This window comes from Symphalangus syndactylus, chromosome 14 (assembly GCF_028878055.3).
Source record: "Symphalangus syndactylus isolate Jambi chromosome 14, NHGRI_mSymSyn1-v2.1_pri, whole genome shotgun sequence".
In the NCBI taxonomy this organism is placed as follows: domain Eukaryota; kingdom Metazoa; phylum Chordata; class Mammalia; order Primates; family Hylobatidae; genus Symphalangus; species Symphalangus syndactylus.
In genome coordinates, this window is record NC_072436.2 from 25840530 (window position 1) to 25868516 (window position 27987).

The 27987-nt window shown below is 51.7% G+C and overlaps 3 protein-coding genes across 15 annotated transcripts; 2 read left to right on the top strand and 1 right to left on the bottom strand.

The window, feature by feature from the left end:
• Positions 1–38: 38 nt before the first annotated feature.
• Positions 39–3513, top strand: HTRA2 (HtrA serine peptidase 2). 4 transcript variants are annotated; one of them, XM_055240656.2, is made up of 8 exons: positions 39–713; positions 815–1019; positions 1109–1303; positions 1537–1569; positions 1795–1900; positions 2053–2122; positions 2815–2910; positions 3016–3373. In XM_055240656.2, the coding sequence occupies exons 1-8, from the start codon at positions 208–210 to the stop codon at positions 3179–3181; spliced, it is 1377 nt and encodes a 458-aa protein (XP_055096631.1). In that variant the 5' UTR covers positions 39–207; the 3' UTR covers positions 3182–3373. The 4 variants fall into 4 exon arrangements, with proteins under 4 accessions (XP_055096631.1, XP_055096633.1, XP_055096632.1 ...); XM_055240658.2 differs by lacking the exon at positions 2815–2910 and having other exon boundaries at positions 208–713; positions 3016–3513; XM_055240657.2 differs by lacking the exon at positions 2815–2910 and having other exon boundaries at positions 208–713; positions 1537–1568; positions 1764–1900; positions 3016–3513.
• Positions 3319–25132, bottom strand: LOXL3 (lysyl oxidase like 3). Of its 5 annotated transcripts, none has more exons than XM_063616579.1 (15): positions 25075–25132; positions 24333–24395; positions 22772–23096; positions 20638–20801; positions 19826–20040; positions 6889–7108; positions 6471–6651; positions 6176–6330; positions 5766–5933; positions 5469–5631; positions 4728–4971; positions 4513–4628; positions 4297–4433; positions 4079–4190; positions 3319–3875 (listed from the first exon to the last, which is right to left on the bottom strand). In XM_063616579.1, exons 3-15 carry the CDS (start codon positions 23082–23084, stop codon positions 3802–3804), a joined length of 2262 nt encoding a protein of 753 aa, XP_063472649.1. In that variant the 5' UTR covers positions 23085–23096; positions 24333–24395; positions 25075–25132; the 3' UTR covers positions 3319–3801. The 5 variants fall into 5 exon arrangements, with proteins under 5 accessions (XP_063472649.1, XP_063472650.1, XP_055096617.1 ...); XM_063616580.1 differs by having other exon boundaries at positions 25080–25095; XM_055240642.2 differs by lacking the exon at positions 25075–25132 and having other exon boundaries at positions 24333–24464.
• DOK1 (docking protein 1) lies at positions 19347–27987 on the top strand. Of its 6 annotated transcripts, none has more exons than XM_055240654.2 (6): positions 19347–19629; positions 25174–25266; positions 25606–25905; positions 26032–26125; positions 26345–26529; positions 26759–27987. In XM_055240654.2, exons 2-6 carry the CDS (start codon positions 25207–25209, stop codon positions 27563–27565), a joined length of 1446 nt encoding a protein of 481 aa, XP_055096629.1. In that variant the 5' UTR covers positions 19347–19629; positions 25174–25206; the 3' UTR covers positions 27566–27987. The 6 variants fall into 6 exon arrangements, with proteins under 6 accessions (XP_055096629.1, XP_063472659.1, XP_063472656.1 ...); XM_063616586.1 differs by lacking the exon at positions 19347–19629 and adding an exon at positions 24960–25001; XM_063616589.1 differs by lacking the exon at positions 26345–26529 and having other exon boundaries at positions 19455–19629.

The following is a 27987-nucleotide window of genomic DNA, read 5'->3' on the forward strand; positions in this document are numbered from 1 at the left end:
GGCCGTCTCACAATTCGCGCCCCGCAGAGACCACAATTCCCGGCATTCGTGGGGCGGGGAGGAGTCGGCCTCCCGGAATCCTGGTCCCGGCGTGCACTTCTGGAGGACTTCAGGTACCGGCGTGCCCCGCGTCCTACTGTCCGCCTGCTCGCGTCCTGGGTGCCGCCTCTGAGTAGGGCGGGCGAGGAGGCAGCCAAGGCGGAGCTGATGGCTGCGCCGAGGGCGGGGCGGGGTGCAGGCTGGAGCCTTCGGGCATGGCGGGCTTTGGGGGGCATTCGCTGGGGGAGGAGACCCCGGTTGACCCCTGACCTCCGGGCCCTGCTGACGTCAGGAACTTCTGACCCCCGGGCCCGAGTGACTTATGGGACCCCCAGTCTCTGGGCCCGGTTGTCTGTTGGGGTCACTGAACCCCGAGCATTCCTGACGTCTGGGATCCCGGGTCCCCGGGCACAACTGACTGCGGTGACACCAGATATCAGGACCCGGGAGGCCTCAGAGAACTCTGGAACCCTTTCGCGCGCGTGGCTGGCGGTGGCGCTGGGCGCTGGGGGGGCAGTGCTGTTGTTGTTGTGGGGCGGGGGTCGGGGTCCTCCGGCCGTCCTCGCCGCCGTCCCTGGCCCGCCGCCCGCTTCTCCCCGGAGTCAGTACAACTTCATCGCAGATGTGGTGGAGAAGACAGCACCTGCCGTGGTCTATATCGAGATCCTGGACCGGTAATGGTGGGGGTAGACCGGGAGGCACTGAAGCCACGGGCCGGAGGGCGGGCGGGTAGGAGGGGTCAGAGCCTCCTATCTGTGCTTTCCCTCCATTTCAGGCACCCTTTCTTGGGCCGCGAAGTCCCTATCTCGAACGGCTCAGGATTCGTGGTGGCTGCCGATGGGCTCATTGTCACCAACGCCCATGTGGTGGCTGATCGGCGCAGAGTCCGTGTGAGACTGCTTAGTGGCGACACGTATGAGGCTGTGGTCACAGCTGTGGATCCCGTGGCAGACATCGCAACGCTGAGGATTCAGACTAAGGTGGGGGCTGGGGTAGGCCAGGTCTGGTTGGAGCTGCTTATTTGCTCGCATCTTCAGATGACAGGTCTCTTATACCCATTCTCCCTTAGGAGCCTCTTCCCACGCTGCCTCTGGGACGCTCAGCTGATGTCCGGCAAGGGGAGTTTGTTGTTGCCATGGGAAGTCCCTTTGCACTGCAGAACACGATCACATCCGGCATTGTTAGCTCTGCTCAGCGTCCAGCCAGAGACCTGGGACTCCCCCAAACCAATGTGGAATACATTCAGACTGATGCAGCTATTGATGTGCGTCCTGACAGGAGAGAAATGACAAATGATGGGGGAGGGGGGAGAGGCTGTGTGGTACAAGCACCAACTGATATATGGTGGATGAGCCTATATAGAGCTTAGGCTGCAAAAATGTGGCCACTCATTCATGGGCTGAGAAAGAAGAGAATTTGGAGAAAGTACCTACATCCTGGTATGCCCCCAGACTTAGAATCCCCAGATCTCTTTCATGTTTTCTCCTTGTCCTGCAGTTTGGAAACTCTGGAGGTCCCCTGGTTAACCTGGTGAGTGAGACATCCTTCCTTCCAAGAATCCCTGCCCCAGGTCAGTGTGGGAAGGGTAGGTTTTCCCTAATTCGAGGATGTTTGGTTAAGTTTCTGAGCAGTTCTTTGTTGGTTATCTCTCAATATCCAACTAGATTTCCCCAACACTTGCTGGTACTTTTGTTTGGGTGCCCCCATCCCCTACTATTTGTTTGGGCTAGGGAACTGGGGGCTGTATCCCTGCAGGATGGGGAGGTGATTGGAGTGAACACCATGAAGGTCACAGCTGGAATCTCCTTTGCCATCCCTTCTGATCGCCTTCGAGAGTTTCTGCATCGTGGGGAAAAGAAGAGTGAGCCTGGCTTATGGGGAAACGGGTTCCTTTAAAGTGGTGGAAATAGGGGAAGGGCATTCGTTGGGACTTCTGGAGGGTGGTCTGTTGGGAGAAGAGGGCGGGGAAGGAAGGATGTAGCTGGGTGGGGCTCATTTGTCCCTCTGTCACAGATTCCTCCTCTGGAATCAGTGGGTCCCAGCGGCGCTACATTGGGGTGATGATGCTGACTTTGAGTCCCAGGTATGAGCTTTAGGGATAGTGACATGTAATGTGACCAGTGTAATCAGAGGTGAGCACCTCTATTGAGCTTTGTTCTCATTTCTGTCTTATCTAAAATGAACTGCATCACACTTGAAATAATCACAAGAGCTGTCTCCCTTCATCATCTTGACTTTCTTATCCCACTCCACTTTGTACACCTGTCACCAGATTGATTTCATCCTGTTACTGCTTTGATTTCAAGCCTTCAATCCATTAACTTGGCATTTAAGGGCCATTTTCCATCTGTCTGTAAATCAACTTTCTAGACCTGGCTGTAATACCTTCCTATATGAATACTCAGCCAACCTGATTTCCTACTCCCACGTTTTTTATTTATGCTGTTCTTGTTTTATATGGTTAATATCAGACCCATCCTTTTAGGCTCAACTTAAGTTCTTTCCCCTTAAAGCTTCTCTTAGTATTCTAGAATGACATTAGTGCTATTGATTTAACACTGTTGGTCATTTGGTGCCCTCATGTGGTGTACATCTTTTATGTACATGTTGCACTTCATTGCTAGAAGACAGAAAGTGAGTTGCCATTGTATTTTGTAGTACCTAGCGCATGTCCTGTCCATATATTTGTCAATGTGTTGATGAGAGACTTGAGGTGGAACTCAGGATGGGGAGAATGCCTGGGTTTGGCTAATAGGGTGATCTGTGTACTTTCAGCATCCTTGCTGAACTACAGCTTCGAGAACCAAGCTTTCCCGATGTTCAGCATGGTGTACTCATCCATAAAGTCATCTTGGGCTCCCCTGCACACCGGTGAGGGAGAGGCTGCAGTGTGATATGGGGATGGGCAAGGTGTGCATGTGTCCTTGAACTAGGCTTTGTACTCCTTCCTTTCTCTGTGTCCATTTTTCTCTGTAGGGCTGGTCTGCGGCCTGGTGATGTGATTTTGGCCATTGGGGAGCAGATGGTACAAAATGCTGAAGATGTTTATGAAGCTGTTCGAACCCAATCCCAGCTGGCAGTGCAGATCCGGCGGGGACGAGAAACACTGACCTTATATGTGACCCCTGAGGTCACAGAATGAATAGATCACCAAGAGTATGAGGCTCCTGCTCTGATTTCCTCCTTGCCTTCCTGGCTGAGGCTCTGAGGGCACCGGGACACAGGGTTAAATGAACCAGTGGGGGCAGGTCCCTCCAACCACCAGCACTGACTCCTGGGCTCTGAAGAATCACAGAAACACTTTTTATATAAAATAAAATTATACCTAGCAACATATTATAGTAAAAAATGAGGTGGGAGGGCTGGATCTTTTCCCCCACCAAAAGGCTAGAGGTAAAGCTGTATCCCCCTAAACTTAGGGGAGATACTGGAGCTAACCATCCTGACCTCCTATTAAAGAAAATGAGCTGCTGACATCTTTTGTGGGCAGTCAGTCAGGTGCTGCTCTTTGTAGTGTGGTGAGCTCTGCTCTGTTCTGCTCGGTGCTGGGCCTGGGAGCAAAGATTCCCATGCTTGGCTACAGATACTGACAGCTGGCCTCTGAAGGAGGGTGAGAACTTCTGCTTGACAGTTCCACATCCATAGTGCATGGTCTGATGAGTGCGGTTGCTGACATGGGTTTCTTGGTAAGCTCCTGAGGTAATGGCAGCCTCAGACCCCTGCCATTAGGGGCCAGTGGTGGTTTGCAGAGGGTGGTGGCACTTAGATAATCTGGTTGCTGGTCTGGCCAGGGTAGCGTTCAAACCTCCTGTTGGCCTCTTCACTGAAGGCATCACCTGCAGAGTGGACAGGCAATTTGGGAGGTGCCTTGCACAGAGGGAGGGAGATAGACCCACTGTGGAGAAGGGTGGGTAGAAGTGGAGGGACTGAGAGCTCCAGAGGAGGGTGGGAAGATGCAGAAACAAGTTATGGAAAAGAGAATGAACGTCTTTCCCTCCCATCCCCTAAATCTTCCTGGGTTGCTCTTCCCATCAAATACCGATGTGGCAGTTGTGCACCCAGATTCGATGTCCATCATATTTGCAGTTACATTTCATTGCATTGTTGGTAAAGTCACTCTCTGCTACTTCAAAGTTTGGGTTGATGACAACCTGTGAGTGAGAAAAAGGCCACTTAACCCAGCGACAATCCTCAAATTCAGAGGTGTCTTTAACGCTCCCCCTACTCACCCATCTGGAAGCCCCAGACTCCAGGTACCTGCAGAATGTAGTTTCCTGGCTTCACATCCGTGATGTCAATCCACTGACAGTCAATGTCATGCCGGTAGAGATCCCAGCAACCCACAGTGATGCCTTGCTCTCCAAAGTTGGCACACTCATACCTCTTGGAGACATCTGGAGGGATTGGCATATGTCAGTGTAAGGAAAGGCTGTGCAATGGATACCATGTGGTCCACTTCGGGCCCCAACTCACCCTCCTGACACTCAGTGTCTTCGAGACAGAAACTAGCTTTGTGGCCCTCAGCCACCTTGGTGCCATTTGGGGTGAGGATATCATAGTGAGTGAAGATGTCCATACTGTGGTAATGCCTGTGGGGAGAAGGGAACTTCTGTTTCCTTCTCTGCCCCCAGAAGGTTTGCCCCATCCCCTGTGGCCTTGCCCTTCTACTTGACTCCCTACCCTCTCACCCATGGCACTCGTGCCACACCCAGGAGTGGCGCCCAGCCTTGGGCCTGAAGTCAGCTCGTCCCAGGTTGTGGATCTGGGAGGAGAATCGGAGTAGACGCCGGTGACCATAGGGCCAGTTGGCTGAGCGGGCTGAGCTGGCCAGGCAGTTTTCTTCTGCAGCACAGTACAACATATGCAGGGGCCGGTCTTCGATATAGGCGGTCTCCTGCACCAGTGCTGAGTGCAGCAGCAGATCTGATGCAGCTGCACCAAGAAAGGAAGGGGGTGTTAGAAGTCACTGCTGACTTCACAGAGAGGGGTGCTTCCATCCCTCCCTAGTGTGTAAGACTAGTTTTTTGTTTGTTTGTTTGTTTGAGATGGAGTCTCACTCTGTTGCTGAGGCTGGAATGCAGCAGCATGATCTTGGCTCACTGCAACCTCTGCCACCTGGGTTCAAGTGATTCTCCTGCCTCAGCCTCCCGAGTAGCTGGGATTAGCAGCCACTGCGCCTGGCTAATTTTTGTAGTTTTAGTAAGAGACAGGGTTTCACCATCTTGGCCAGGCTGGTCTTCTCCTGACCTCGTGATCCATCCACCTTGGCCTCCTAAAGTGCTGGGATTAAAGGCGTGAGCCACTGCACCCAGCGAAACTGGTTCTTTTATGGGGAAGGAGTGCCCCTCCAGATTACAGCCCCCTTTCCCTGCAAAGGGGTGGCCCAGACACTACCTTCCCTGGCATGCATCACTCCCTCCTTCACTCACTCTCAGAACAGATGACTCCAGCAGTGAAGCGGGTCCCTGTCCTCTTGCAGGTGATGTGGGTGCCATGATGGGCACACTGATCCAGGGACAGCTCAGTCCCTGTGCAGCGCACTCCACTCATCACCACCTCTGTTATATTCCCAGAGTCCCAGTACCAGGTCTCCTGGGGACATAATGCAGATGTTTCTGTAAGGCCCAGGATCCAGCATCTTGGGCCAAGGGACTCATTCCTCAGCCCTCTGCCCAAAACACAGGCTTTGAGACAACAGTCTTGGCTCCCCTCTCCTTCCCACTCACCTGCAAGCCGTGGTTGGCGTAGCCCAGACCCAGTTGCCTACAGGCCACCATGGCCTCCAGGGTCCCCCAGTCATCCCCACAGATGAGGCCCCAGCGAAGGGGCCCAGGTCCTCCTATTTGCACCTCGACTCGCCCCTCATGTTGGCTGCGGCCCCCACTGAGTCGGATCTGTAGTGACACAGAATGGAAGCGCTGGAGGAAGCTTTGGGGTGAGGTAGTGGGAGTCTAACATAGATGTGGCTGAAGCATGACTCAGAGGCACATAATGGGCTAGCAAGTGATGGGTCAGGTGGGAGCTGCAGGATGGCAGGGGCCTGGGGCCATGGGCTGGGGGCCATTGGACTGTAGATTGGAGGCCAGGCCTGGATAGGATGAAAGAGACCTCAGCCAAGGTGGAGAGGATTACTGACCCTGGTCTCTGCCCCAGTGTAAGGTAGGTTGCACCGGACCCCGGCATCCTGGCTATGTGAACAATCCTCAGCTGTGATGTTCTTATGGGGGCACTTCCAGAGGGAGAGCTCCTGTCCAGAGCAGCGAACTTCACTCAGGTGGATAGCACCCATGCCTAGGGCCAGATGGCAAAGATCAGGAAGTTGTAACTAAGCATATATTGTCTGCCCAGGGGACACCTAACCTTCTGAAGGAATATGCCCCCCAGGAGCATGTACCTCCTTCCCTCTCCCTCCCACCTCCATGCCACCTCACCCTGCCCCATGCGAGCGCCGCTCAGAGCTTCTCGAGCACTCCCAAAGCCCAGCTCCCGACACACCACGCTGGCTGCATGCAGGTCCCACTTGCGGTCACAGACTGTGCCCCATGTGCTGGCCTTCAGGACTTCTACCCGGCCTTCTCCAGGGTGGGCGCCGCCCTTTAGACGGACACGGGCCTATAGAAGAGAGAAGTGCCCAACAAAGGCAAATGGCAACATCTGCACGGAGGGCTAAGCAGACCTGGCAGATGAGTGAGACTTTGGTGGGAGGGAGTGGGTGGTATCAGGTCTGTGGCCCACCCCCTGGAAGGCTCCTGTCTGTCCTCAAAGGTCAGGGCTGTGCTTAGTCTGGGGTTGCCAGGCTAGGGGTTCTCCACCTGGGGTGGGAAAGGTCATAATCACTGTCTCACACACCTCCCCCTGAGGCTTCGACTGTTGTTGCTTCTTCTGGCCACTGGACGCCGCGTAGAGAGGGCCTGGCACACAGCTCACCACCGCAGGGCCCCCCCCAGGGCACCTGGCGGTGTCATTGGCACGATAGAACTCCAGGGAACAGAGGGAGAGATGGGCCTCCGTGCCCACGCACGCCACCCCATGCAGACCAAAGGAGTGTTGCTGCCGTTGGGCCAGCAGCCTAGAGGGACAGGAGTGAGGTGCAGTAGGGTAAAACAATGCTCCTGCCTCTTGGCCCCATAAACATCCTCCCACTTCATGCCTCCACCATGCCCCCCACCCTTTTGTGACCATTTATCCCCTCTTCTTCCCTCTTCCGTGTTTCCCTCGGGGATACATGGGGATTGCTGAGTTTCCAGGCTGAGGGAGCCTCAACTACCCAGATAGGAGGGGCCTTGGGGCCCTGTTGCAGTAGAACAACCCTAGGAGAAGGATGGCTAGTCTCGACTTGCCTGGAAGAAACTGTTCCAAGTGGTTTCAGGCTGCTGGCCCTAAAGGAGGCTGAGGCTAAGGCCTCAGGAAAGGGGAAACCAGGACTTTCCAGTTGGAAGAAATGGCCAGGAGGGAGTGGCTGACACAGGAAGCCTGAAAAGCCAGGGCGAGCAAGTCCTTCTGTGATGCTGAGAATGGAATAACTGAATGAGCCAGGATGCAAAGGACTAAGGAAGTCTCCCATCTCCATGGCTCCGCAGAGGCCAGAGACTCTGCAGGACAGATTAGGAGGGGCAGATGCAGCAAGAACAGACCAGCAGGTAGACGCAGGAAGAACTGGGACTGGCATATGCAAGAACGAAGATGTATAAATGCAGGACAGGTCAAAGTTTGAGGGAATAAATGACCAGAGAAAGGAGATGGATGTGAACAACAAAATGGCAGGCATCCCAGGACCTGTGCTGTGTAAGTCTTTAAAAAGGCAGCCCATGCTTCTGCAATTTCAACATAACAGTGTCCCAAAGCCATTTGAATAGGATAATGGGACTGAACTATAGATGCTAAAGCTTGGAAATGCTGCTGAGATGTTTGAGAGAATGGGGGAACTTGTTTATCGATACCAATAGAACGAGAGGCTGCAGTGAGGCAAGTGCCAGAGTGAAGTACACTCTGCCCAAAACAGCTGGGTCAAGCCCGCAGAGAAAGGGAAGAAGATGAGGTCTGGTGTTGGTGGAATGGGCCTGTGAGGCTGATGTGGTCATGCATTATTGCAGTAATGTGCCCTATCTAACTTGATGTCAGAGGAGGGATGGAATATGATGACTTGAAGCCATTGGCTAGGAAGACACAGGAGGAGGAAAAGTTTATACACAAAACAGACAAAGGAAGCCTGGAGACTTTACAGAATACCTTTGGAAGCTCAGGATAAATGGATCCTGAAGATCTAAGAGATCAGGCACTCTCCCACAGTCCTGTTTGGCTGAAAGTAAAAGTCAAAGAGCCCATCACAGGAAAAAGACATCTATCTTCTAAACATCCTCATCCCCGTTGTCTACAATGAACAAAATAAAAATGGCAGTGTGTACTTTAATGTGGGGGTCAGGGAAGGCTAGAGTGTGGCCATGCTGGGCAAAGATGACCCTAAGCTAGAAGGGCACTACAAGAACATCCCCAAATTTCTGAGATCCTTTGAAACCACCAGAGAAGCTGGGGAATGAGGGCTATGAGGGGACCACTGGGTGAGACTAGAACTTGTTGAGAACAAGAGTGGAGAAACGGATGAATTCTCTATACTTCGGTCTCTCTTGAAGTTATCAGGGAGAATTTTAACGTGCCAACTGCCTTTTGAAGACAAGTTAGATGTAATCACAGGGGTTGGAAGCTTCCCACTTCGAGTTCTAAAGGAGCCCAGGAGGAAAATTAGGGAACTGGGAGCCTAATTGTGGAAAATGACCCAGGGAGGCAGGGCTGTCAATCTGACTGCATTCCTGGTAAAGGTTCCAAAGGGGACCCTGAGTTTCACTCCATCTCAAGTAAGCTGGTAGCACTTATTTTTAACAACTAATCAAATAAAGCATTTGATTTGGGAACACTGATCCTTTAGGCAAATGTAACCTCTTACAGGAGAGGCAAGTATCGCGTCTGAAAGAGAAAAGCACCAGGTTGTCTCCTGGAACTCACCAGGGGAAGACAAGTAAACATGTGAAACGAGGTAGTCAGTGAGTGAAAAAACCAACAAATCCTAGGACAAGCATCATTCCGGAGACCAAGGTAAGGACCAGTCTTGCGTAACACTTAAGTAAATGCCCTGGAAGGTGATTTCTAAGAGCTGCTGCTGCTCCTCCTCTTGGTCAGCTCTTTCAGCCACACAGGCCTCCTGGACCCCCTCCCTCCCTGGCCACAGCCGGGTAACTCCGTGCTCCCTCTCCTTTCCACCTAACCTGAATTTTATTTACCTCTTGGTTGGCCCCCTGCCCACTCGGGGTTTGGGTTTGACTTTAAGCTTGGTGATTGGTCTGCAAAAAGGAGAAGGAAGTTGGTAGAGGTAGTGGTTACGTATGTGGTGCAGGGAAGGTACAGGGTTATTTTTCTGTTTCTGAGAAAGACCCTTTGTGGGCAGCATAGGGATGGGAAAAGTGAAGATTTTCCGCATCCATCGTCTGCCGAACACCACTGAACTGCATTTCAGGAACTCATGCTGCTCTCTGGATTCAGCAACAGTAATGGGAAATCTAGCGATGTCAACCCAGGTGGGGGAGTTGGGAGGGGGAGAAGGGAAGAGGAAAGGTGGAGAGGGGAGAGAATGGGAATGTGGGTGAACTAAGGGAGTTGATGGAGGGGGCAGGAAGGAGGAAGAATGAAGGTGGCTGAGGCTGGAATCCAAGCTATTTGGGGGACGTGTAAAGATGGGAGGCTTCTCAGCCACTCCTACATTATTTCCTCCTTGTGTTCCCTAAGATCAAAGCTTGCCCATCCCCATGCCTGCTCCCTTCACCTCCCCGCAGGAAAAGCCATTTTCCTCACATCCCTAATCCATCAGCTTGGGTTCTGGGATGGACGTGGATAGGCTGCCATCCATCCATCCACCTCCTGGGGCCGCAGGGCGAGCAGGAGGTCACGGGGCTCTTGCCCCATTACCTTCCAAGGGGCTTGGGATGTCGGGCTGAGACCTTGGCCGCTCGCTTCCTCAACTTTCTGTGAGGATAAGACAATAGTAGTCAGGGTCAGTGTAGAACCAAGTGGAAAAGCCTGGTGCAACTAGGACCAGGGGCAAGATTTCTCTTCTAGCAGTCCGAAGGCTTCCTGGTGGCAGGACATTATAACAGCAGACACTCCTGAGACTCGAGCTTTCTTTTTTCTTTTTTTTGTATTTTTAGTAGAGATGGGGGTTTCACTATGTTGGCTAGGCTGGTCTTGAACTCCTGACCTTGTGATCCACCCGTCTTGGCCTCCCAAAGTGTTGAGATTACAGGCGTGAGCCACCGCGCCTGGCTGAGACCCAAGCTTTCATAGCTGCCTGGCCTCATCAGCACATGACTAGGTGGGTGAGCAGAAGTGAAGGCCGTGGACTCAGGACGGTGCCCCCATGCCAGCACCCTCAGAAATTAGCTAGGGCAGATGGCAAGTAAGGACTCCTGGGTCCAGATGTTAGTGCTAAACCTCAGTGGAGGGTTAAGGGGAGCATCGTTAGGATTGTTAGGATTGCCAGACTGACCAGGCTAGGAGGGAGAACTAGCCTAGGGAGGCTACTGTGTCTTTTTTTCCTGGATGCTCTCTTTGAGAAAGACTTCTGGCATTGTTCAGGCCTGAGGCTGCTGGACCAGGACCAAGAACCAAGGCTGAATATCCAAGGGCGTTAACTTGGTTTGACTGGGGAACACAGGCCAGGCTCCTTACAATGATACCACCCTTCCTGCTGAAGTTCCAATCCCATATGCTGTGGTCATTCACAAACTGAGTTCATCTCCCAAACTTACTTCCAGGGAAATAAATAATTTTTCCTTTTTTTTTTTTTTGTCTTTTTATACAGGGTTACTCTGTCACCCCGGCTGCAGTGCCATGGTGCAACCATGGCTCACTGCAGCCTTATCTCCTGGGCTCAAGTGATTCTCCCACCTCAGCCTTCTGAATAGCTGGGACCACAGGTGTGCACCATCATGACTGGCTAATATTTTTTATTATTATTTTTTTTTGTAGAAGCAGGGTCTCACTATGTTGTCCAGGCTGGTCTCATCTCAAACTTCTGAGCCCAAGCTATCCTCCTGCCTTGGCCTCCCAAAGTGCTGAGATAACAGGCATGAGCCACTGAGCCCAGCTTTAGTTGTCCTTTCTTTGAACATGTTCCTGCTCTGCTGTTTCTCTTGAGGAGTCATATTTCAACACAGTACAGCTGGCCTTCCATATCCATGGGCTCTGCATCTGTAGATTCAACCTCCATCCGTATTGAACACGTACCAACTTTTTTTCTTGTCATTATTCCCTAAGCAATAAAATATAACAACTACTTATGTAGCATTTACATTATGTTAGGTATTATAAGTAATCTAGAGATGATTTAAAGCATACAGAGGATGTGCATAGGTTATATGCAAATACTATAGCATTTTATATCAGGGACTTGAGCATCTTTGAATTGTGGTATCCTTGGGAGATCCTGGAACCAATCCCCCATGGGTACTGAGGGATGACCGTTTAATGTGTGAAGACACCTTGGGATTTAAATATATGCATGTATTTTAAACCAGTCAGAAGCTGTTTGATATTTCCTGCTTCAGCTTCTTCCTGAGGATGTACTTAATTCTTCCTGAGGTCTCTTTGTCAAAGTGTCCAAAGTGTTGGACATTCCTGGCAAAGAATATACAACTCTCAGGTCCCTTTACTGAGACATTACTAATAGTTAGACTCTTTCATCTTATAAATATGGTGGGAAATTTTTTCTCCAAATGTCTTTTTCTCAAACATGTCTAAAATGTCTAAAATGAAATACACTTGGCCTCTTCACCAATCAACCTGGAGAGATCACCTTGATCTCCAGAGTAGTACTAAAACATTTTGGTATTATCTAGAAATTTAGAAGTACCTCTTCTGTAAATTATTTAAGGACCTTATATCATCAAGTCTTTGTATTATTTATATATATATACACACACATATGTAATCTTTTTTTTTGAGATGGAGTCTCGCTCTGTCACCCAGGCTGGAGTGCAGTGGCGCAATCTCGGCTCACTGTAAGCTCCGCCTCCTGGGTTCATGCCATTCTCCTGCCTCAGCCTCTCTGAGTAGCTGGGACTACAGGCGCCTGCCACTACGCCTGGCTAATTTTTTGTATTTTTAGTAGAGACTGGGTTTCACCGTGGTCTCGATCTCCTGACCTCGTGATTCGCCCGTCTCGGCCTCCCAAAGGATTACAAGCGTGAGCTACCGCGCCCGGCCACATATATGTAATCTTATTTCATATTTATATAAAAGAGTTTAGACCCTTTTATCTTATAAATATTTTATATATAAAATTGTAAATAAGTTATGTTAAGGACTTTGTCCTTATCGAGGACCAGTGCTGTTATTTGTCTTGATTTAAATTTCTTCATTCACAGATGTGTTTGTTTCCACCTACCATTTGTTCCTTCCTTCAACCATCAAACATAAATGCCTATGTAGGCCAGGGGCAGCGGCTCACGCCTGTAATCCCAGCACTTTGGGAGGCTGAGGCAGGAGGACTGCTTGAGCCCAGAAGTTTGAGACCAGCCTGGGCAACATAGTGAGACCTCGTCTCTACAAAAAATTTAAAAATTAGCCAGGTGTGGCGGCTTGAGCCTGTAGTTCCAGCTACTCAGGAGGCTGAGACAGGGTAATCACTTGAGCCCAAGAGGTCAAGGTTGCAGTGAGCCATGATGGCACCACTGCACTCTGGCCTGGTCAACATAGAGAGACCCTGTCTCAAAAACAAAGAATCAAACAAACAAAGAAAGAAAAAACCCAAAACAAAAACCTGTCTACATTTGCATATCCTCTTCTCATACCTTTCAACTATCTTTCTTCTCTAAGTCTACTGTCCCTAAATGTTTCTAAATTCCATCTCTTACAATTTTTCTCTGTCCTGCATACAATTTATTTTTCTCAACTGAATCCTTTTAAACATTCAAATCACTCCTACACACATACACACACACACACACACACACCCTCTACTCATCTCTCCTCCCCTTCACAGTAACATTTTTCAAGAGCTGTCCATACTTATCATCTTTATATCCTCTCTTCCTTTTTTTTTTTTTTTTTTTGAGACAGAGTCCTGCACTCATGCTGGAGTGCAGTGGTGCAATCTTGGCTCACTGCAACCTCTGCCTCCTGGCTCAGCAATTCTCCTGCCTCAGCCTCCCAGGTAGCTGGGATTACAGGCACGCACCACCACACCCAGCTAATTTTTGTATTTTTAGTGGAGATGGAGTTTCATCATGTTGGCCAGGCTGTTCTCAAACTCCTGACCTCAGGTGATTCACCTGCCTCAGCCTCCCAAAGTGCTGGGATTACAGGTGTGAGCCACCATGCCCAGCCTCCTCTTACTCATTCTTTAATCCACTTCCTCTGGTTTTCCCTACCTATCACTCTGCAAACTTCTGTTTTGTTAAATCCAGCAGACATTTTTCAGTCTTCATCTTAATGACCTCTCTGCAACATCTGACTGTCCTCTCTTTCCTTGGCTGCTATAACACTACAATATCCTGGTTTTATTCCTAATTCTGCTTATTATTATTATTAATTTCTGGAGTGGCTCCCCAGGGAGCAGGGCTGACTCCTAAGCAGTGTGCCCAGAGCCGCCTATTCCTAGTTCTGGTTGCTCTTTCTTGGTTTTCTCTGCAGGCTCCTCCCCTATCTGGCCATTAAAATTTGTGGAGCTCTTTCTTAGGCATTCTGTTCTCACTTCATTTAGGGCCCTCTATATGGTCTAATTCACACCTAGTGTATTCATAACCTTGTCTATTTCATTGCCTTCTTGATGTTTCTCGGTAGAGACCTGAAAGTAATCTAAAATGTAATGTAGGTCCCGAAAAAAAAAAAAAGATAAGTATCTCAGTAAAATCCACTCCAGAAACCTAGGGGTCAATCCTGACTTCTCCCTTTCTTGGATCCCAAAGTCAATCAATAACCAAGTCCTGTCAATTTTACTTCCTAAATATCTCTCCAATCCATATTTCTTGCTCCTCTCCTGACCATTCTCAGAAACAGAGTCAAAGGCGGGGCATGGTGGCTCACAGCTGTAATCCCAGCACTTTGGGAGGCCAGGACAGGCAGATCACTTGATCTGATCCTGAGGTCAGGAGATCAAGACCAGCCTGGGCATCATGGAGAAACCCCATCTTTACTAAAAATACACAAAAATTAGCAAATTAGCTGGGCATGGTGGCGCGTGCCCGTAATCCCAGCTACTTGAGAGGCTGAGGCAGGAGAATTGCTTGAACCTGGAAGGCGGAGGTTGCAGTGAGCCAAGATTGCACCACTACACTCCAGCCTGGGTGACAAAGCAAGGCTCTGTCTCAAAAAAAAGAAAAGAAAAAAAAAAGAAATAGATTCAAAATGATCTTTTGGAGTCACAAACCTGATCATGCCATCTCACAGCCCTCCCCATTAAAACACTTCAATGGCCGGGTGCGGTGGCTCAAGCCTGTAAGCCCAGCACTTTGGGAGGCCGACGTGGGCGGATCACCTGAGGTCAGGAGTTCAAGACCAGCCTGGCGAGCATAGTGAAACCTCATCTCTACTAAAAATACAAAAATTAAGTGGGCGTGGTGGTGGGCACCTGTGGACCTAGCCACTCAGGAGGCTGAAGCAGAAGAATCACTTGAACCCAGGGAGGCGGAGGTTGCAGTGAGCAGAGATTGTGCCACTGCACTCCAGCCTGGGCAACAGAGCCAGACTCCCTCTCAAAAAAACAAACAAACAAAACAAACAAAAAATCCAAACGTCAAAGGCTTCCCAATCCTTTTATCGTAAGGACCTGAATCCTTATGATGGCCTATAAGGTCTTCTATGGTCTGCAGTCTAATAACCTCTCTTGTCATTTATTCACCTTTGTATTCTCAGCACCTTGCACAGTACTTGGCAAATAGGAGTTCAATAAACATCTGTCAAGCTGAAATGAATTAGAAGAGTGACTTCTTAAATAGCACTGAAGCTCTTAGAGCCTCAATTTCATTACCTGTAAAAGAGCAGTAAATAGTTCAGTTATCTGTACATTCTTTTCTTATTCTGAAGTTCTACAACTTTTACATGTTCTAAGGTAGAACTACCAAAACAAATTGAAAAATGATTACTACATCAGGTTTTGGTTTTCCCATTCCCTAAATCTTACTGACTTCCTCTAAAAGCCAGCAGATCCATTTTCTTTTTTTTCCTAAGGAGGGGAGAGTTGTTTACAACTATCTTGCCTATCTTTCATAATTGTATCACCTTCGAGAATGCTCCCTCTGCTGGGCCTGACCTGTGAAGGATCTAGATTATAGCCCCATCACAGAATCTCCCAGGGCTCCCGCAATCTCTTTCCCCACGAAGAATGGCTTCTGTGCTTTAGTATATCTCTTTCCCCAGTCTTTATATCCCAGACTTAGTATGAGATTCCGATATGTCCAACAAACATTCCTGATCTCTAAAAATTATTTTGGCTTTGCATACCTGGGGACAATTCCTGTGTCTCAAACTTTCCAAGGACAGCCCATCTCTAAAGCTAGTTCATATTAACCTGAAGCCCAGAGATGACTGCTGGTACCATCCTTCTCTCAGGCAGCATCGGAATCATTTTAGGTGTCTGTTCTCTATGTTCTATCAGTCATCCTACATCTATTCATTTTCCTCCATCTTTGTTTTTACCCTCCTGATAAGCTTCAATTTTAGAACAAACTCCTGACTGGTCTCACTGCATCAAGACCCTCCTCTCCTCATCTATTACTATCAGGCAAACTTTCAAAAACACTGGCTTTATTCTTGTCCCATATAAATACCTTTATTTGTAATTTTTCTATAAGGCAAAGGCCAAACTCTCCAATTTGGCACCTGAAGCATTCCATTTTCTGGCCTCCCTTTATCCAGATCTTCCACTATTTCTCAATATAAACCTACTCTTGCTAACTTACTGTCTTCCAAATATAAGCCATTCATTATCATCTCTGTTGGGGCCTCAACTTTCCTGTTGCTAAATCCAGCATTTGTTTCTCAGTCCTCATGTTTTTAGGTCTGGGCAGCACTGACTTACCTGGTCACTCTCTCCTCTTTGAAGCACTTTACTTGGCTACCAGGCCACCACACTCCCCTGGTTTTCTTCCTACCTCACCTCACTGTTTGCATTCATCTTATCTTCCGACTTTTAAATATTTAGTCTCCCCAAGGTTCAGTCTCTGGGCCTCTCTCTGTCTTTTAAATTTACATTCACTTCCTTGGTATGTTGTCCAGTTTCAGGACTTTATATGTTTTACTCAACTGAACTCCAGAGTCCTATATTAAATTACCTAACTTAGCCTCGCCACTTCAATGTCTTAAAGAATCTTAAATTTAACAGGTCTAAAACCAAGTTCCTACCCTCCCCCCCCAAGCCTGTCTCCCAACAAAACACGCTCCATTCACTGTTTTCCTTGTCAGGTGAGGCCAATTTCTTACTCAGCTGAGGCCAAAAACCTGGAGAGAGCCTTAACTCCTCTCTCTCACATCACACTGAATCCAGCAGCAAGTCCTATTGCTCTGCCTTCAACTATCTGTAAAACTTGATCATTTTTCACCACTTTCACTGGTCACCATCACCTTTCACTTTCTTTACGTGGATTTCAGAAGACAATAACCCCGTAACTAGCCACCTGACTTCTTGCTTCTACTGCATCCCTTACAGTCTATTCCTAATAAAGCAGTGAAAGTAGTACTGAAAAAAAATGGAAGCCCGATGTCACACCTCTGCTCCAAACCCTCTAGTGGTTCCTTATCTCCCACAGAACAAAAGCCAGCCTCTCCCAGATGGCCCGCAGGATCTGGCTCCCCATTCTTTCCCAATGACCACCTACACTGCATCTCCTACCATTTTCTTCTTTTTCACTCAGCTCCAGCCACAGTGGCCTCCAGGAGAAGGACAAGAATGCCTTATCCCATCACCCACTACACACACACACAGCCACACACACACCCCAGAATATTTTCATTTTTGATCCCTCTTCCTGGAAATGTTTATCTAGAGGTCTGCATAGCTTGTGCCCTCACCTCCTTTAAATCTTTTCTCAAATGACACCTTCTCCAAGAGGCCTTCCTTGGCCACTTATTTATTTATTTACTTACTTAATTTATTTTTATTTGAGACAGAGTTTCGCTCTTGTTGCCCAGGCTGGAGTGCAATGGCACGATCTCAGCTCACTGCAACCTCCGCCTCCCGGGTTCAAGCGATTCTCCTGCCTCAGCCTCCCGAGTAGCTGGGATTACAGTCATGCGCCACCATACCCGGCTAGTTTTGTATTTTTAGTAGAGATGGGGTTTCTCCATGTTGGTCAGGCTGGTCTCGAACTCCTGACCTCAGGTAATCCGCCCGCCTCGGCCTCCCAAAGTGCTGGGATTACAGGTGTGAGCCACCGTGCCCGGCCTTAGTTAATTTATTTTTTGAGACAGGGTCTTGCTCTGCCACCCAGGCAGTGTAGTGGCATGATCACAGCTCACTGCAGCCTTGACCTCCTGGGCTCAAGCAATCTTCCCACCTCAGCCTCCCAAGTAGCTGGGACCACAGGCACGCACCACCATGTTCAGCTAATTTTATTTTTAAAAAATTATCTGTAGAGACAGGGTCTCATGATGTTGCCCAGGCTGATCTTGAATTCCTGGGCTCAAATAATGCTTCCACCTTGGCCTCCCAAAGTGCTGGGATTATAGGCATGAGCCACAGGTAGCGTCTACAACAGTACCTGGCACATAGTAAGATCTCAGTAAATAAATATTGGGTGAACGGATCTCTACACCTTTGTTCATGCTATCTTCTTCACTGGAAATGTCTATTTAAATTCTACGCATCTTTCAGAACATGGCGTTTAAATTAGGGAAGGTAAGCAGCACAGAGAAGGAAATGCAGCCCCAAGACGGATGAAAGTAAAGAGGCACAGCACGTTTGTTTTAAAGTGGTTTGAGTGTCCAGGCCAGATAAAGTACCGAAAGTCTTCAGTACTGAAAGACATTTCAGATGAGCCTCAGAGCCAAGGCAAAGAAAGTGTGAGCAGGTATAGAAAAGACTGGAGACTGGATAATATCCTGACTTTCAAAAGAAAAAAAAAAAGGAGAAAAAGGATTCCTCAATTCCTCAATCTACACATAAGTAATATTCTAGAATAAATTATTAAATAGAAGCGTGTAAGCATTTAGGAAAAAATAAGGTGATTCTTAGAGACCTAAAAGGATTTCAGTAAAAATAGACTCAAACTACTATGATTTTCTTTTTTGACAAGATTACTAAATTGGAAGGCTGGAGAATGGCTGTGAACATAGCATATCTGGATTTTATCAAAGACTAACAGAATCTCCCATGATTTCATTACAGATAAGAAATATATAGATAGATAAGGTGAAATGTTGGTTACATCATTGAAGTGTTCTGTTTCTTCCCAGTTGGTGGAAGGAACATTTTACAGCTGATGATCAGAAGCTTGATGAAAATCTACAGGAACATTTTGCAAGAAGACTTAGACTTTGGTTTTAAACATTTCCACAACTTCTAGCCATTTGGATGAAGCCAGAAGGCAAAGCTGCCATGTCTGTTCAGCAGAGGAGGCTGAGGGGGAATGACAGATGGAAAGTCACATCAGGACTCAAGATAATCTCATGGGATCATCATGGCTTTTTTATGGCTTCTAAATTATGTATCAAAACAAATGTAATAGGGTAAACGTCACCTATACCTGGGTTGGAAAAGGCTGCTCTATCAGTAGGAAGCATAGGGAAGACCTGAACTGGTTTTAAGTGATGACAAGTTCAGTATAAGCAGTGGGAAGCTGCCGCAGTAGGAAGACAGTGTAATCTGAGCACGCTTCAGTCGGGGTTGAGGATTTCTACAGTGGCTGGCCGCATCAGACCGCATCTGAAGTAGTGTGCCCGCGGAATGCTATCCGGACATCAAGAGGCCTTTCAGCAATACTGATCTAGGGAACCACTGAAGAAAGGGAGGATTTTTGGCTTGCAAAATAGATTACAGTGAGAGGGTGTAAAGATTTCCAAATAAATGCCTGGCTGCCAATGGCAGTTCCTCAAAAAGATCAAAGTAGATGTTCCAGGGAAGGGAGACTTTAGTTAAGCATAGGCAGTTCCCAGGGTGATGCGTTTCCCTGGAAGCCGGACTGGACCCCAGGGCTCCAGCGCAGGTGGAGAGGTTGGGCCTTGCCAAAAGAGATTCTGGGAAACTTCCAGGACTTCCAGGAGTCCCGAGGGCTCAAGCGTTCACACACGCGCCCCGCCCCGGGGCGGCCCGGGTAGAGAGCTGGCGCGATCTCTCCTGGCGCCCTCCGGCCACCGGGCGCCGCCGTCCCCGGGCCCCCGGACCCTGGGCGCCCAGCCCGCGCGGGACACACCCAGGCGCCGCCTCCCAGGGGCGGCCGCGTCCTTGCTGAACTCGGAACTCGCTGGCCGGCAGCGCCACCGCTGGAATCGCCCCTGGGCCTGGGAGTGGCCTCGCGAGGCCGGCGCGCGTCCTGGGGCCGAGGAATCCGCCTGTCCGCCCAGGCGTCGGCCACGAGAGAGCGGGAGCCTCGCTGGTCCCCATTTCAGGTACTCCCTTGGGGCACCTTTCGTGGTCCCACAAGATTTCCCAACTCTCCAGCTTTGCAACGGCCTCCATATTTTCCCGCGCGTCCCGACCCCCGGGTCCTCCCGTGCCCCGGACCTGCTCAGATGTCTCCCAAGGCTATTCATCAGGGAGCACCTGAATCCCGGCCTGCTCCCCCCGGCGCCCTCGGCCCCTCACCTGTAGAAGGCCGCGTTGACCCTCTTTTCGCTGGGGAAGCCCAGCATCCCGCAGACCACGTGGCTGTTGTGGGCGCTCCAGCCTTTGTCGCACACTTGCGACCAGCCGTCAGGAAGCCTGACTTCCACCAGCCCCTCCGTCACGGGCAGGGGTCGTCTGCCCCACCCAACGGCGGGTCGAATTCGCACCTCCTCCACTTGCAGGTGATGCTCTACCTGGGGGCGGGGCCACAAGCAGGGAAAGAATCCCAGTGGCACCTTTCATGTGTCCTGCCGCCCTTAAGGAACCCTGCTTGGTGTGCCTGCTGTAAACCCAGTGGCGGGATGGGCCCGAGGCGGCGCTGAGAGAGCGGCCACGATGGCCGCAGTCCGCGGTGTGGACTCTCTTGCAGCCAGCAGCGCGTGGGATGTGCTGTGCTCCCAGAGAGGATTCAGGGCACTAGGAAGGAGCACCTCCCTGTGCCTGGAGCAGGAGGGAGCACTTCAGAGAGGAAATGGCTTTGAAGGAGAAAGTCAGAAGGAAGATGTCTCAGGAAAGCAGGAACATTTGAGGAGAAGGAGAGCACCAGGTGCCCCAGGGGTGACTAGGGATGAAGCTGCAGAGGCTCATGCCAGGTTTAGCCCCTTGAATGTGAATGCTAAAAACCCTGTTGGATTCTACAGCATCTGGGAGCTCTACTATTTGCTTTTACAAGTCTCCCACCAATCCAAATGATCCCCCAGGGGTAACTACCTTCTAATGTCTCCCCTAACCACCCCACAGTCCTCTCGGCTATCCTGGGTGGTGTGTGTGTACGTCTAGGAAATGCAGACCTCAATGACGTTGGAGTCCGAGAAGCCAGGGAGGCGCTGGTCTTTGCAGATGACCCCAGCGTCCTCATCGTGCGTACAGTCACTGTTCCCCCAGCCCCGGGAGGCACATTCAGTCACACTCTGCTCGGTCCCACTGCAGCTCAAGTTGTCCAGCCAGATGCGGCCTGTGGAAGGGGAGATGAAGGGACAGAGAAGCTTGGGGAGGGAGGATGGGGGAGTAATGGGGATGTAGGGAAGAGTGAGTGCTGAGGCCTCCCACTTGGCCATGATGATCCCATCTTTCTGGTATGATAAGGGGTGGAGAAGGGACAGGGGACCCTGGCAGGGAATAGGAAGGGGGCATAAGATTGGGGGAAGATTGGTGTGATCTGGGGATACTCAAGAACATGATAGGGTGAAGAAAAAACCAAGAATCAACCCTGAAGTTCTGATAAGTCTCTACCCACTCATTGATAGCTACAATTAATCAGGTACCTACTATGTGCCAGGTGCTCTGCCATGGTGTGCACATATGTGATCACTCTTAGAACAGAGCTGCCAGAACACCATTTTATATAAAGAAACTGGGGTTTAGAGAAGCTGAGCAACTTGCTTAAGACCATAAAGCCAATACATGGGGGCTTAGGAGTTTGACCTATCTGTGAGGCTTGGACATCTAAGATCCTTTCATCACATCCTTGCATTCTCTCATGTGCCCGCCCTGTCTGTGCTGCCATATAGCCTCTTGTTCTTCTCTCTGTCTGAAACCTGTTTTTTTTTTTTTTTTTGAAACGAAGTCTTGTCCTGTTGCCTAGGCTGAAGTGCAGTGGCATGATCTCAGCTCACTGTAACCTCTGTCTCCCAGGTTCAAGCAATTCTCCTGCCTTAGCCTCCCAAGTAGCTGGGGCTACAAGCATGTGCCACCATACCCAGCTAATTTTTGTATTTGTAGTAGAGACAGGGTTTCAACCATGTTGGCCAGGCTGGTCTCGAACTCCTGACCTCAGGTGATCCACCCACCTCAGCCTCCCAAAGTGCTGGGATTACAGGCGTGAGCCACTGTGCCTGGACTGAATCCTGTGGAGTATCACTGGCTTCCTCTCAGAATTGGGCGCAGCCTCAAAGGTCATCTGTCCTAGCCAATGTTCAAGGACATCTCATTCACATCCCAACAGGACTTACCCAGCTGTTGCGGAGACACCTAGCTCCTGCCCCACCAGACTGTGTAACCATCAAAGTCCTTGTGACTCTTCATGACTTTCCCCTACCACATCTGATTCAGTCCTTTGGTGCCAACCAGAAAAATCCTTCAGCCACATGACTGTCCTTCCCATATTTGAAAACAACCATTATGTCATTGCTATGCAAGGTTTTTACTTTCCATATCAATCCCCTGATTCTTCAGCAATTCCTCCTTGAAACTCAGCTTCTGAATCTTTCACATTTAGGCAGCTCTTCTTTGAAAGTATTTCCATTTTCTACTGTCCCTCTTAAAACACAGCATCTACAAATGACACTTAATTCCACAGGTGGTCTAGCCAGTGGGAACTGGGGGATCAGCTGCAGGTTGCACCTGCTTCTGTCCATCAATCCCACTGTGGGTTCATACCATGGGCACAGTCCTAGGCCTCACCTAGGGAACTGCTCTTAAGCCTCCACCACCCACACTCATACTTGTCCTAGATTTTATACTTGTCCTTGGTACCACCTTGTTAGTTTTAGCTCTGGCCTATAACCTGATTTTGTTAGCTGCAGTGTCTGTGACCCCTTGTGACTTTGGGACATCCAGATATCATTTACCTGCTCTTAGCGTCCCATGAAACCAACTGTACTTTATTTGTACAGGGCTCACCTGTATCTGGGCTGTTTTGTGGATGGCTTTGTAGGATCATACTTTTGCAACAGAAAAGAACTTAGACGTCATCTAGTCGTTTTGCACACAGGGCATCTGAGGCTCAGAGAAAGCACTGACTAGCCTAAGGTCACACAGCTCTGGGAAGTAACTATGTTGCTTGGTTTGTCATCCATAGATTTACTCAATGCTGGCTGTTTTTGGTGTTGTGTGTCCCTATGGCTGTGCCAACCCGGTGTTCCCTTTCCCTGCACTTTGGCCACACATAGGTAATACCTAGGATATGCCTGGATCATTGCTCACCTGTTCCAGGGCCATATTTGGCACTGTGGGTCCAGCCTGTGGCCTGTGTGAAGCCCAGCTCCCGGCAGAGGACGTGGGCAGCCTGCAGCGTGAAGTCATCGTCGCAGATGGTGCCCCATTCACCAGCTCGCTGTATCTCCACGCGGCCCTCGTAGGGCTTCCTGGGGAAGCCAGCCAGCCGGAACCGAAGCCCCTGGCTCCCAGCCTTCTTCTCAGGGCCCGTGGAAGGGGACGGAGACCCCAAGCACGAGCTGCACAGCAGGCACAGCAGCAGCCCCCAGGGGCTCCACTGCCAGACACTGACAGGTCGCATGGTAGGGAAGGCCTGGGTGCCCCAGAGAGAAAGTGTGTTTGAGAGAAACAGATTGAGTGGGGCCCAGAGTCAGAAAGACAGGGAGAAGTCACGAAAGAAAAACAGACACTGAGTAAGACAGAGACAGCGAGAGACAACAGGAGAGAAAGAGCCCCAGGGACCAAGAGAGACAGGGAGAGAAACACATTAAATAAGGGCAGAGGCACAGGTCATAGAGGCACAGCCTGAGAGACCCAGAGATAAGAGACAGCTATGAGAGACCGAGAGTCAGAGAAGGGTCAATAAAAAGAGATAGAGACTGGGCAAGAGACACGTAGAGAGGAAGACCCAGACAGACAGGATGTGAGAGGAAGGGAGACTGTGGGAATGAGAGAGAGAAAACCAGAAAGACACAGAGGAGAGAGACAACGAATAGAAAGTGATAGGGAAAGAACCAAGCACTCAGCATAGAGGAACCAAGCACACCGCGGGTGAGGAGGAGAGGGATTGACAAGAGCCAAGGGGCGGACGTGGGAGGGATCCAGATGACCCCATTTACTCAGAGGGAGGACAGACAGCTGTACTGATTGTGCAGAGAGGCACGTAAGGGGCCCTAGGCGGCCCTGGGACCACAGATCCCCTGAATGGGAGCCCAGAGTCCTAACCCAGCAGATTCCCAGGCAGGGAAGGCTGGCACCAAAGCTCGCCTGGAGAACCTGCTGCACGCTCTCCCCAATACACAGGCTCTCAGATGCCCTGCAGGGTCAAGAGGCCCAGGAGGGCCAGGCCTCAAGGCTGGGCGGGGGATGGGGTAGGGTTGTCCCAGCCTCCTGCCAACACCACCATCGCTGTCACCGGGCAACGGGAGGCCAGGCGCTATGGCTCCTCAGCCAAGGCCTTCTCTGCCTAGGGCTGAGAACAGCCCCTCTACAGCAAGCCCCCAACATGCTTCCCCCAACCCAAACAATCAATCCAACAAGGCAGCTTTGTTCTGGGGACATTTTGGCTTGGGGACCCAGGGGTAGGGCCTCCCGGAGGAGCCCCCTCCCTTAGGGCGCTCCTGGCGGCCCTGTTCGGAACACCCGTAGCCCCCGCCTCCGGTATGTGCCTCCTCTGTGTACTCTGTCTCACATGCCCTTTGACAAGAATCAAACTCTCAGTTGGGTGGCTTCCCCTCGATGCTATCCCACACCACCCGTTTTCCCTGGTCCCTCCACATCCTCTCCATCCCCTACTCGTTCCCTCTGAGGTTAGCGTGACTCCCCCTACCTTGGCCGAGCAGGACCCTAAGGCCTGGGAGAAGAGTGCTGGTTCTGGAGATCAGTCCTAGGACTTCCAAAAAAAAAAAAATGCTCTGCCAGGGGAGACTGGACCCCCCTCTCTCCCCCCTCTCCGTTCGTCCCTCCCACATCCCCCTGAGCCCTCCCACATTCCGCCTTCTCCTTCCAGTCCTCCCGGCCAGTTCCCTCCTCTCCTCCTCTGGGTCCTCCCTCCCCGTGGAGCTGGCCACTGCCGCGCCCCCTCCCCCTCCCCGGCCCTCCCGGCCCGTTCAATGAAGCTTTCTCTTCCCGCGGCATGGAGGCCAGGCCTCTGCGGTCAGGGAGCTGACATGCAAGCGGCCGCCGGGCGGTGGAGCGGCCCCGGTGGTGGCGGGAAGCGGTTCAACCCTAGCCCTCCCTCCGAGTCCCGGGCCAGCGGAGTCTAAACAGCTCGGCTCGGGCGGGGCTGGCGGCGGGCCCGGCCAGGGGAAATAAAGCCCCGGAGGCCCGTGTGGGTCTCCGGTGCCTCAGGCGCTTTCGGGGTGATGTCATGGCTTTTCACTCTGACGTCACGTTGGGCATATGACGTCACGCGCAGCCACCACGCCCAGAGGCCAGGGCCCTCGCGCCAAAACCGAGAACTTTCGGTGGAGCCACTGGCGCGCCCCCACGACGGCGGGTAGGGGCCTGGGGTGCTGCACCGCCCGGCTAACCGGGGACCTCCACCATTCCTTCTCGCTCCTCTCCCTCACCCCACCGTGACCCGCCAGCGGCTGCCGGCAGGGGCCGGGGAGGGGCGGAAACGCCTTCAGGGAACCTGGCCCCACCTCCCGCCCCGCCTCCCGCCGCAGGGCCAGGAAGCGCGGAAGGAACCGCCGGGGGCCATGGACGGAGCAGTGATGGAAGGGCCGCTCTTTTTGCAGAGTCAGCGCTTTGGGACCAAGGTAGCCTGGCGCACGGATGCCGAACCTTATCCGGGCTAGTAGTGGGTGAGAGAGCCCAGAAACAGGGAGAGGTGGGTAGCGGGCTGGAGCGCGGCGCCGGGAGTTGGAGAGCCTGTGACTTTCCCGTGAAGTTGCTTTGCACACTCCCGGGAAGCGTCTGTAGTCTAGGGGTTCTGATCCTGGGGAGACGGAGTGGCATCCTCCTTGGGAAACTTCGCCCCCAACCCCGTTTGGAAGCCCCAGACCCCAAATCGACTTGCGCAGCTCCCTCCTTCCCCGTCGGGACCCAGGCCGCCCGCGCACGCCACTCCCTCTCGAGCCCTCTCACTCTCTTCCTAGAGGTGGAGAAAGACCTGGGCCGTGCTCTACCCGGCCAGTCCCCACGGCGTAGCGCGGCTCGAGTTCTTTGACCATAAGGGGTCGAGCTCTGGGGGTGGCCGAGGGAGCTCGCGCCGCCTGGACTGCAAGGTGATCCGTCTGGCTGAGTGTGTGAGTGTGGCCCCCGTCACCGTGGAGACCCCGCCTGAGCCCGGCGCCACTGCCTTCCGCCTGGACACTGCTCAGCGCTCGCACCTGCTGGCGGCCGACGCGCCGTCCAGTGCAGCCTGGGTGCAGACACTGTGCCGAAACGCCTTTCCGGTGAGGAGCTGCGGCGATGCGGGGTGGGGGCAGTTAGAGAGGCAGAGAAATGGGGCTGGCTCAGACCGACCCCCCCTCCCCGCTGAGGAAATTACGGGTTTCTCGATGCTCTCTCTCTTACTACAGAAAGGCAGCTGGACTCTGGCGCCTACCGATAACCCACCTAAGCTTTCTGCCCTGGAGATGCTGGAGAACTCCTTGTACAGCCCTACCTGGGAAGGTAGACGCCTGAGAACCCCGGGCGGGGATGGAGTGAAGAGGAGGATGGCCTTTGGGAAGTGGGTGGATACCCAGGGGCCCATGGGGAAGTAAGAAGTAGGAAGGCCCTGAGATCTGGCTTCCAAGTGAGTGCTTGGACACTATGCTCATGAGTCCTCTGGGTCCCCGCTGTTGCCCCCGTCCCTCCCCCCGCAGCTGTCTAATCGTGTATGCCTTCCAGGATCCCAATTCTGGGTAACGATGCAGAGGACTGAGGCCGCCGAGCGCTGTGGCCTGCATGGCTCCTATGTGCTGAGGGTGGAGGCTGAGAGGCTGACTCTCCTGACCGTGGGGGCCCAGAGTCAGATATTGGAGCCACTCCTGACCTGGCCCTACACTCTGTTGCGTCGCTATGGCCGGGACAAGGTGCAGGAGCTGTCCGGGAGGGCTTCCTGGGTTGGGCAGCTGTGGGAGGGGTGGGGCAGGACAGAAAGTGGGAAGCTCTGACCTTTGGATCCCCCTTTCTTGCCTACCCTGTGACCCCACGTCTGTTCGCAGGTGGTCTCTTCTTTGTAGATACCCTAACTAGTGCAGGCGTGTGACTCACTTCCTCTGATGGCTCCTGGTAATGTGTTTCCCCCTCTACCCTCCTCAGGTCATGTTCTCTTTTGAGGCTGGCCGCCGCTGCCCCTCAGGCCCTGGAACCTTCACCTTCCAGACGGCACAGGGAAATGACATCTTCCAGGCAGTTGAGACTGCCATCCACCGGCAGAAGGCCCAGGGAAAGGCCGGACAGGGGCACGATGTTCTCAGAGCTGACTCCCATGAAGGGGAGGTGGCAGAGGGGAAGTTGCCTTCCCTACCTGGCCCCCAAGAGCTCCTCGACAGCCCCCCAGCCCTGTATGCTGAGCCCTTAGACTCCCTGCGCATTGCTCCATGCCCTTTCCAGGACTCCCTATACTCAGACCCCTTGGACAGCACCCCTGCTCGGGCAGGAGAGGGAGTACAACGGCAGAAACCTCTCTATTGGGACTTGTATGAGCATGCGCAGCAGCAGTTGCTGAAGGCCAAGCTGACGGACCCCAAAGAGGACCCCGTCTATGATGAACCTGAGGGCCTGGCCCCAGTCCCTCCCCAGGGCCTTTATGATCTGCCTCGGGAGCCCAAGGATGCGTGGTGGTGCCAAGCTCGGGTGAAGGAGGAGGGCTATGAGCTCCCCTACAACCCTGCCACTGATGACTATGCTGTGCCACCCCCTCGGAGCACAAAACCCCTCCCTGCTCCCAAGCCCCAGGGCCCAGCCTTCCCTGAACCTGGTACTGCAACTGGCAGTGGCATCAAAAGCCACAACTCAGCCCTGTACAGCCAGGTCCAGAAGAGCGGGGCCTCAGGGAGCTGGGACTGTGGGCTCTCTAGAGTAGGGACTGACAAGACTAGAGGCAAGTCAGAGGGCTCTACCTGAGAAGGAGGGCTCCCCTGAGGTGGCTAAGGAGGATCATGGGGATCAAAGAAAATGGTTAGAACCAGCAGAAGCCAGAGGGTGGGAGGGGCCATGCTGTGTGAGACCAGGGGACCAGAGAGATGGGAGAGTCAAGGGAAGGACAATCCCAGGAAGTCCTAAGAAGTGGGGCAGATGGCAGGGCTGAGGGATGGGCTCTGCATCCCCCTAAAGCCATCCCTTCCCCACTTCCCCAAAGGAAGGGAAAGCTGTGGGACCAGGTCTGTGGAAAGTGGTGCATGGTGAGAATGGGTGCAGTCTGAGGGGCCTGTGTGGAGGCCTCAGGGAGATGTTGGACTGTGCCTGGATCCTTACTTTTGCATTGTTCTTTGCCAGAGACCTATTTAAAAATTTTAAAATTCTCATTAAAGTCAGCTTGGGTTTAA